This window comes from Oncorhynchus masou, chromosome 33 (assembly GCF_036934945.1).
Source record: "Oncorhynchus masou masou isolate Uvic2021 chromosome 33, UVic_Omas_1.1, whole genome shotgun sequence".
Lineage (NCBI taxonomy): Eukaryota > Metazoa > Chordata > Actinopteri > Salmoniformes > Salmonidae > Oncorhynchus > Oncorhynchus masou.
This window is the reverse complement of record NC_088244.1, coordinates 19,873,876-19,884,373: the sequence shown is the minus strand read 5'-3', so window position 1 is coordinate 19,884,373 and position 10,498 is coordinate 19,873,876. Positions and strand designations below refer to the sequence as shown.

Sequence of the window (10,498 nt, the reverse complement as noted above, 5' to 3'; positions counted from 1 at the left end):
AGGTAGTAGTGTATGGTAAACACTGTCTAGAACCCATCTATCCACTAGGTAGTAGTGTATGGTAAACACTGTCTAGATCCGATCTATCCACTAGGTAGTAGTGTATGGTAAACACTGTCTAGAACCCATCTATCCACTAGGTAGTAGTGTATGGTAAACACTGACTAGAACCCATCTATCCACTAGGTAGTAGTGTACGGTAAACACTGTCTAGATCCGATCTATCCACTAGGTAGTAGTGTATGGTAAACACTGTCTAGAACCCATCTATCCACTAGGTAGTAGTGTACGGTAAACACTGTCTAGAACCCATCTATCTACTAGGTAGTAGTGTACGGTAAACACTGTCTAGAACCCATCTATCCACTAGGTAGTAGTGTATGGTAAACACTGACTAGAACCCATCTATCCACTAGGTAGTAGTGTACGGTAAACACTGTCTAGATCCGATCTATCCACTAGGTAGTAGTGTATGGTAAACACTGTCTAGAACCCATCTATCTACTAGGTAGTAGTGTACGGTAAACACTGTCTAGAACCCATCTATCCACTAGGTAGTAGTGTATGGTAAACACTGACTTGAACCCATCTATCCACTAGGTAGTAGTGTATGGTAAACACTGACTTAGATCCCATCTATCCACTAGGTAGTAGTGTATGGTAAACACAGTCCAGAACCCATCTATCCACTAGGTAGTAGTGTATGGTAAACACTGTCTAGAACCCATCTATCCACTAGGTAGTAGTGTATGGTAAACACTGTCTAGAACCCATCTATCCACTAGGTAGTAGTGTGTGGTAAACACTGACTAGAACCCATCTATCCACTAGGTAGTAGTGTACGGTAAACACTGACTTGAACTCATCTATCCACTAGGTAGTAGTGTACGGTAAACACTGACTAGATCCCATCTATCCACTAGGTAGTAGTGTATGGTAAACACTGTCTAGATCCCATCTATCCACTAGGTAGTAGTGTATGGTAAACACTGTCTAGAACCCATCTATCCACTAGGTAGTAGTGTATGGTAAACACTGACTAGATCCCATCTATCCACTAGGTAGTAGTGTACAGTAAACACTGTCTAGATCCCATCTATCCACTAGGTAGTAGTGTATGGTAAACACTGTCTAGAACCCATCTATCCACTAGGTAGTGGTGTACGGTAAACACTGTCTAGAACCCATCTATCCACTAGGTAGTAGTGTATGGTAAACACTGACTAGAACCCATCTATCCACTAGGTGGTGCGCTGACAAACTGTTTAATCTCTGCTCAAATGCGTGCCATCCAGTGGTTATGCTGTGTATTAACGTCAGGTGTACTAACCTTAACACAGAATACACAAACTTCCCTCATACATACCGGTATGCAACATGCATTTAATCAGTACATAGCCTTTCTAAAGGACCTTGTTGACCAGAGCTTTATTTAATCTGACCTAGTAAAATACATGGGAAAAGAACTCCAGAATGACAGACATGATGATGCATATTAGAAGCCAAAGACCAACACATGCATACCATAAGTCATATATTTGTTTATTTAGCGTTGTCAACATTGTCACAGTTGAAGTTTTACAATAACTGGGGTCTTACTGACTCACTACTCACTGGACAAACTTGAATGCACATAGAAATGAGGCCACTCTTGTCTTTCCCTTTGATGAGTGTGTGTGTCTGTGTGTGTGTCTGTCTGTGTGTGCCTGTGTGTGTGTGTTTAGGAGGCAGTGAATGTTATAACAGTCTGTCTTTGAGATCCACAGCGAATGACAGTTCAGTACAGTTGGAGGCGGAGACAAGCGATATGTTCTGAATCATATATTTTCCACCTCTCATATGAGGTGGCGGACACCCACCCCCCTGATCTCCACGGCAGATGTTGGATTACAGTAGTGATAATATACACACTATGTACATATCCCTTTTCTCCCACTTGGTCCCTTCTAATCTTCATTTTAGATAAACCACCTTTTTTAGAATTCCATAATCAACACTTCTACTCTCCTATTTACACAACCGTAGCCCTCGGCTCAATAATAACAGAAGTGCAACGGTGTTAATGTTTTGTTCTTTTTACAATGGCTATGTATATGCAGATGAAATAAATGCATGCTGAGCTCAAGTAACAATCAGCTTAACGTGGGACAGCAAGAGCAAGTCAACATCAGAAGATTCCAGATCTAAACCAAAGGAAAGGAAGTAAAGTCAATCAACTTTACAGGCTGACCTGGTCAGCAAAGCTCACAGTGAAAAGGACACACGATGCATCAGGTCCATGCAGTGCATTGTGGGGGTACTTCTCAGACTGTAGATCACTGTGGACATTTCTTGAAGCACTACAACACATATCAAGATCAATGTATACATTTCCTTCTTTCTTTTTTTTTTAACGTTGTCCGACCATTTCTGAGTTACAAAAGGAAAATATGAAATTATTAGAAAGACATTCAAGTGATTATTCATGTTCCAGATAAGATATGTTTATCTGTCTAAATGTCCTTATGGTTTGTTACAATATCATGGCTCTAATATGAAGGGACACGTGTTGAATCTAGTCTTATGGTTTCAGTTTCCTTAGTGAATGTTAAAATACTTTTACACCCTGAATATTGGGAAAAACAGTTGACTCTAATGTACACATGATAATAGACTCTTATTTTGTAGAATGTAGAAAGGTATTTTACTTTACATATGTCCCAATTCCTTTGTTCCATTTGCATTTCTTTGCTGTATATTAGATCTACATTTTTTCAGATTTCCTGAAAAAAATGAAAGCGCTCCTTCATATGTGCTTATCCAGCAAAATAGTTATTTTCTGCCCAGAGGGAGCAAATTCCTTTTTAAAATATATACACACATTCCTCTTTCCTTCCACCGTGAACTGTGTAAGTAAGTACATAATCTGAAATGAAAAATATATATTTTTCACCTGAATCTCTTCCTGGACAACATGATAACAGACTTGAACCCGTAGAAGGCCTACATTTTTTTTTATACGTGATTGCACTTTAATCGCTATGGTAACACTGATTTGTTATAGAATGTGGAGAGGATAGCCTCACATCAATAACATTACATGCAACATCACTTATTAGACATTCCACTGAATTCCAGGACTGTGCTTCTCAGAGAACCATGAGAACAACCACACATTAAGCCACTGAGAGAGAACGACAGGGGTCCGAACTAAATAAATAAATAACGACAACATGAAAACATACAAAACAAACAGAAGGGACCCTTTGCTTGTTCTGAATGTACAAAATCAGTACGAAGATATTGCATGTATAGAATGATAAAAACAAAGTTGACAAACAAACAAATAATTCACTACATACTTAAGAGCTTATTTTAGTCACTCAACTACTCAGGTTTTGCGAAGAAAACAAAAATATAGTAAATTATGAAAGAAAAATAAATGATTATAGTATTTCGATTTGAAGAGTCAAGAATGCAGCTGCATCATTAGCATGAGACGTTACCAGCTCTACTGTGAGTTCATCAGTAAAGTCTCCGATAGGTCAGGCAAGCTGTGAGCTGAGCCAGCATTCAGCCAAGAGAAGCCTGTTAGCTCAACAAGAGAGCTGTGACACATCTTCACTGCTATCTTACTACATGTCCTTACTCACTGTTCTAAACATATGAAGGAGTACTATACAGAGCTGAGTGGGACCCATCTACCCAGCAGATGAGCAACATATGCTCAGTAAATACCCATGTCAAGAAGTGTCTGTCCACTCTAAGGTTTTATACAGCACTAGTAGGGCCATGTGCCACAGCTGCATTCCTGAGTCTTTCAATGCTCTGGTTGGAAGGCAATCGGTACCAGAGCAGGTTATTGGCCTGCCTGACAATGTGGGTTCACGCCTCCTTTCCATTTATCCTGTTATCATAGAGTCAGTATAATACTGAGAAAGTTCATTTCTAATGATAATAATAATGGTTGTATAATCTTAGAAGGTACTTTACACACAATATACTGTACATGAAGTCTGGACTAAATAGTTTATGCATTAGTAATTGGCACATTTATTAATGAGAGTTAGGAGACAACATGTAAAGCTGTCATCTACAGTAAATGCAGCACTAGAACTACTACCATTGAGACTGTTCCTCAGTTGTTAGCCTGTCCATTGGTCTAGGTATTGTGAAATGATTACACCTAGCTTTTCTACACTTCATGAATTCTACGAGAGGCAACAACAAATAGCATTCTTAAAAATAAAGAAAGGGTTTCACAAACCTCAAGAAAGCAGTGTTAAAGCTAGCTTTGATTAAAAAGACTGTGTAATATAATATGCCATCATGACAGAGGAAACAGTCAGAAATGTTTTCCCAGGCCTGTTCCCAACTCCTTACACGAAGGGAAGACAGACTAGTGAAAGAACAGAGCAGTGTAGAGCGGCCTACAGAGATGCACGGTTCTCCTCAGCCGTCCCAGCCAGGTTCGGTGTGACTTCACAGGGATTAGGAGGGTTTCCCCGTACAAAACGGCTCCTCTCTCAACCCCTGACAGAAAAAAAGAGTCCCCCACTCTAAGGTTCAAGCCGTGGTCCTTTGTGGAGGAATTGAGTCTGGTTTCCAACTGCATATTGGTGAGATGCTTAAATAGGGAGGGGATACAAGTGACTGCCAGAGGTCCATCTCAACCACATCAGTGGAACACAGTGGACAGGCCATGGACAGTATACCCTCTGTCCCATTGGTGGATGAGTCTCTCTCTCTCTCTCTCTCTCTCTCTCTCTCTCTCTCTCTCGCTCTCTCTCTCTCTCTCTCTCTCTCTCTCTCTCTTTCTCTCTCTCTCGTCACACCACGGTGCTGATGCCACTGTGCTTGGTTTTGGACCCACCGGGTGCCGGGCTCTGTTGCTGACTGTGGTGATGAAGGGCATGCTGGGAGTGTGAGGCATGATGGCCGTGGGTGCTGTGACTGTGCTGTGGTACAAGCGGGTGTTGGTGTGAGTGGGTGGAAGAGGATGCGTATGCTGCCGGGTGCTGGTGGTACTGTGTGTGGGGTGGGGGGTGGTAGTGGTGGTGGTGGTGGTAGGGAGGGGGGTTCTGCTGGCAGTACTGGGAGTGGTGGAGCTGGGCCTGGGCTACCTGCTGGGCTGTGTGATGGAGGTTGGACGGATGGGGCGTGTGGGAGATGAGGGTGGGGTGACCGGGCGGAGGAAGAGGAGGATGGCTCTGGGATGAAGGCTTTGCCCGTTTGCTGCCGAAGAGCGACCCGAGGAGGGAGGAGGAGTTGGGGATGGTGGGGTGTCCCCGGGGCAGGCCCTCACTTCGGGGGGTTGTGGCTCTCCGGCGTGTGTGGGGGCTGCTAATGATGGACCCCTGTGGGAGAGAAGAAGGGGACATCATATCTATCCATACCTTTAATACAACTGGACATTCACATGGTACCTCCTACTAGTCTAACTACCATAATTTAGGCTACGGTACCCCCTCATGGAAATGGTGCTAATTGCCTGCATATTCAACAACAAGTTACACAACGTTACAGACAGAGCATGCAAAAAACTGAACTAAAAATGCCATCTCATGATGGTGGACAGACAAATAATGAATGGAATATTAGTGTTACGGCCACTCTTGACATTGTTACAAATGAAGAAACCTACATTACAAAACAAATCTCAAATTCATAAGGTGTCAAATCTGTTCAACGTGTCTGTGAGATTTGAAAACTGAACCTTCATAATAGATGCATCAAAACTATACAGGCCTATACATATTCATATTGTTGAACACCTTCCAAACCTGCACAGAGTCCCACATGCAAATGGTTCAAAACAATGGAGGCAGAGGATCCACATGCAGAGGAGGTAACAGGCATACTGTCTATCCATATTAGGTTAGCATTCAACCAGAGAGCGGGAAGCAGCGATACTGGAGCTCTGGTATGCACATTTTAAAAGAACTCTGTTCACTTCTCCCCTGTTCTAGTTCCAACTCTATCCTTTATGTAATTCATCCACGTTTCAGAAGCCCTTCATTTGTTGCATGCTCTGTCCAAGGTTGTAAAGAGACCCTATAGATTTCTTTGAAAGGGGAATGACATTTTAAGGGTCCCCAGATTCTAAAACCAACACATGAACACATGGAATGAATAAATGATGATGAATGAAATCCACATCTTTCATATTGACTATTTCAAATTGTGTGTAAAAAAGCCCATTGATAAGAGTTCTGATAGTGAGATATTGTAGAAATACTGCTGTAAAATAACCTACCTCCCTGAGCTTCTAATCTCTCTGGGCTTTCTTTCCATAGGACAGGCAGGGGACAGGAGAGGGACCAGGGTGATGAGAGAGAGGAACCAGGGGACAGGAGAGTGATCAGGGTGGTGAGAGAAAGGAACCAGGGGACAGGAGAGGGACCAGGGTGGTGAGAGGAACCAGGGGACAAGAGAGGGACCAGGGTGGTGAGAGAGAGGAACCAGGGGACAGGAGAGGGACCAGGGTGGTGAGAGAGAGGAACCAGGGGACAGGAGAGGGACCAGGGTGGTGAGAGAAGGGAACCAGGGGACAGGAGAGGGACCAGGGTGGTGAGAGAATGGAACCATGGGACAGGAGAGGGACCAGGGTGGTGAGAGAGAGGAACCAGGGGACAGGAGAGGGACCAGGGTGGTGAGAGAGAGGAACCAGGGGTCAGGAGAGGGACCAGGGTGATGAGAGAGAGGAACCAGGGGACAGGAGAGGGACCAGGGTGGTGAGAGAGAGGAACCAGGGGACAGGAGAGGGACCAGGGTGGTGAGAGAGAGGAACCAGGGGACAGGAGAGGGACCAGGGTGGTGAGAGAGAGGAACCAGGGGACAAGAGAGGGACCAGGGTGGTGAGAGAGAGGAACCAGGGGACAGGAGAAAGATCATGGCTGGCAGAGAGGAACCAGGGGACAGGAGAGGGACCAGGGTGGTGAGAGAGAGGAACCAGGGGACAGGAGAGGGACCAGGGTGGTGAGAGAGAGGAACCAGGGGACAGGAGAGGGACCAGGGTGGTGAGAGAGAGGAACCAGGGGACAGGAGAGAGACCAGGGTGGTGAGAGAGAGGAACCAGGGGACAGGAGAGGGACCAGGGTGGTGAGAGAGAGGAACCAGGGGACAGGAGAGGGTCCAGGGTGGTGAGAGAAGGGAACCAGGGGACAGGAGAGGGACCAGGGTGGTGAGAGAATGGAACCATGGGACAGGAGAGGGACCAGGGTGGTGAGAGAGAGGAACCAGGGGACAGGAGAGGGACCAGGGTGGTGAGAGAGAGGAACCAAGGGACAGGAGAGGGACCAGGGTGATGAGAGAGAGGAACCAGGGGACAGGAGAGGGACCAGGGTGGTGAGAGAGAGGAACCAGGGGACAGGAGAGGGACCAGGGTGGTGAGAGAGAGGAACCAGGGGACAGGAGAGGGACCAGGGTGGTGAGAGAGAGGAACCAGGGGACAGGAGAGAGACCAGGGCTGGCAGAGAGGAAACAGGGGACAGGATAGGGACCAGGGTGGTGAGAGAGAGTAACCAGGGGACAGGAGAAAGACCATGGCTGGCAGAGTGGGAACAGGGGACATGAGAGGGACCAGGGTGGTGAGAGAGAGGAACCAGGGGACAGGAGAGAGACCAGGGTGGTGAGAGAGAGGAACCAGGGGACAGGAGAGAGACCAGGGTGGTGAGAGAGAGGAACCAGGGGACAGGAGAGAGACCAGGGTGGTGAGAGAGAGGAACCAGGGGACAGGAGAGGGACCAGGGTGGTGAGAGAGAGGAACCAGGGGACAGGAGAGAGACCAGGGTGGTGAGAGAGAGGAACCAGGGGACAGGAGAAAGACCATGGCTGGCAGAGAGGAAACAGGGGACAGGAGAGGGACCAGGGTGGTGAGAGAGAGGAATCAGAGGACAGGAGAGAGACCAGGGCTGGCAGAGTGGGAACAGGGGACATGAGAGGGACCAGGGTGGTGAGAGAGAGGAACCAGGGGACAGGAGAGAGACCAGGGCTGGCAGAGTGAGAATAGGGGACAGGAGAGGGGCTTTAGGGTTACATAACACTGGGGGGAGAGTAAGTGCTGCAACAGGTATTCACTGGCACCCCTGACTTTGGTAATAGAACCCCAAAGTAAAACTGCGGGTCTGGACATGGCTGAATGGAGGACAACAAACATCTGGGGGAGGGGTTGAGGGTACGATGACGACACAGGGATCAGAGGAAGGGAGGGAGGGAGGGAGAATAGTAGTAGAGTCATGCTTGTTTCTAGAAAAAGGGCAAACTGGCCACATAACCAAAACAAGAAATGTCTCCCATCTAGACAAGGCCAGCTTCAGAGGCAGGCAGCCCATTCATGCACACGAACCGAGGCAGGCAGGTTGTTAAAAGGCATCCGAGAGAGAAAAAAATGATCATAACACTAAATGAACTGAGAGTCTATGAAGCAGAGGGGGGTGCAAGACCAAAAAAAATGTACGGAGTGTTTTGACAGAGCACATCATCACATAGAGAGTAGCTTGGATACCAGCTGCTTCCAACTTACTTCCATATTGCTGTCTAGTGATCCTGCACTGCTGCGGCGCCCACGCTTGCCTGCCCGAGACATGCAATACCACAGATTAGAGATGGATAGGACAGCACTCCTGGATCAACTACAGAGGTTTAGGCAGCCCTCCTCTCCCCTAGGGGGCAGTGCAGGGGGTTGTGAGTAATACACTGGAAGCTGAGATAAATCTGGGCTGAGGTGAGATCAGGGGGTCAGGAAGAGTGTGGGGAACCGGTTGATAGGTAGGTATTACTGTGGCGAAGTTAAGTCCATTATTTTTTGCAGATTTGTTCAGAGATAAAGACAAACAGTTGGTCTGTGTACTTCTACACTACTCATATTATATATCCTAGATTTCTGATAATAAGCTTTCTAAAATACTCAAGTGATGCTAGAACGAATCTCCGGCATGGGCTCAAACTTAAAAGGACAAGGAAATCATTTTTGTAACATTAAGCTGAGGACATCTGCATAACTACAAAGCCTTTAGCAAAGTATACTCTACAACTAGTGAAGATTATTCAGTGTTTAAAAAAAATGGTCCTGATAAAATGTGACAACAGGGATTTAATGTTGTCACAAGATGTAGATTGTCATAAGGGCAGGCCACAGCTGTCTTTGAAGAGAGCCAATGGCAGTGACAGTCACAGAGGAGGAGGAACATCAAAAGCAATACAATGGCTGTTGCACATGAGATGTACGAGCAAATACAGAAAAGGCCCAGGGACAAACAGAGCGGTTTGCCACTGTTAGAGGTTCAGCCAATGGATACAGGACCAGTCTTCACATATGGAGAAAGGAGAAAACCCAATGGGAATGGAAATATCAGGAAGTACATAATGAGATGGAGAATAAGGAGAAAAGAAAACAACACAGGAAATGACCACACTATCATGCCACGTCCTGCGATTAGACAGTTAGGGCGTAACCATACACATACACACAGGAGGGTGGACACGCCACGTCGTTCTATCCACTTCAGCACTGACTAACCTTATCATATCAGTGTTTCAGTACAGTATCCAACATGACAATGGAAACAGAGCAAATACTTCCCAATGTGAGATACAGTAGGACTGTAGAACCCCTATATGGATTTCATTACGTTACCATGATGTCTTAACATAACTGAGATCCAGAATGAATGACATGTCCTCAAGGTGCTGCGCATTAGAGTCAGAGATGCTATGTGAAGTACTGATATTCATGACAATGAGATGTTTGTTGTCATTTTGGAACCAAATCTCATCTTTTGTCAGCTATTGTATGAGAACATATCCCCATTGAGTTCAGTGGGGCTGAATCACAGCAATGAGAGAATGACTGGTAGGGTGAGTGAATAAATGGTAGATTATTTGAACATATAACAAGCAAAGCTCGTCATGAAATGTTTTGAGAAACAATAGGGATTTAAGAATGAGAATGTGACACATAAAGGTGCAAAAATCAAAGGTGTTCATTGAGATATAAAGTATATTTGGATTCAGATACAGGGAAGAGAGCCATCCTTCAATATCACTTTTCAGTGAACAGGCAAATCCTCCAAAGTAGGCCTATGGATAATACCATACCAAACAGCTTATTCATTTAGAAACATGTATTTTTCTATGGCACTCACCTACTTCTCGTTTCATATCCCAGGTTATGATAATGCTATTTCACATTGAGGTAGGGCACCAGTATCAGAAAATCATCTTGGGACTAAACTTACAAAGGACCTTAAGCTCAATGATCCTGTGGAGTCTCACCCTGTCCAGGTATAGTATGCCTTTTAGTTATTTCATATGAACATCTCACTGGAACAATGTTTTGATTGATCATCAATACAGCTTAGGGGAGGAGGGAAGAAGTCTGACATTAATGCATGGTGCTCTAAAACATAATGTTGGATGCCCCCGAGTTATATCACTATAGGACCAGTAAGGAGGTAACAAAACACAGGGTCTCTCCCAGGAAAGGACCCTCTGGTGAACACAATGATGACCTTTGACC

The 10,498-nt window shown here is 45.4% G+C and overlaps 1 protein-coding gene across 8 annotated transcripts in view; it reads right to left on the bottom strand.

The window, feature by feature from the left end:
• Positions 1-1,521: 1,521 nt before the first annotated feature.
• LOC135527975 (IQ motif and SEC7 domain-containing protein 1-like) overlaps positions 1,522-10,498 on the bottom strand; it is a 260,372-nt gene continuing 251,395 nt past the window's right edge. For 7 of the 8 annotated variants that reach the window (XM_064956684.1, XM_064956685.1, XM_064956687.1 and 4 more), the window contains 2 exons: positions 8,504-8,553; positions 1,522-5,336 (listed from right to left, as the gene is read on the bottom strand). In XM_064956684.1, coding sequence (XP_064812756.1) covers positions 4,809-5,336; positions 8,504-8,553 — 578 coding nt within the window. In that variant the 3' untranslated portion in view covers positions 1,522-4,808. The remainder of the gene's footprint in view (positions 5,337-8,503; positions 8,554-10,498) is intronic. The other variant, XM_064956690.1, reaches the window with a different exon arrangement.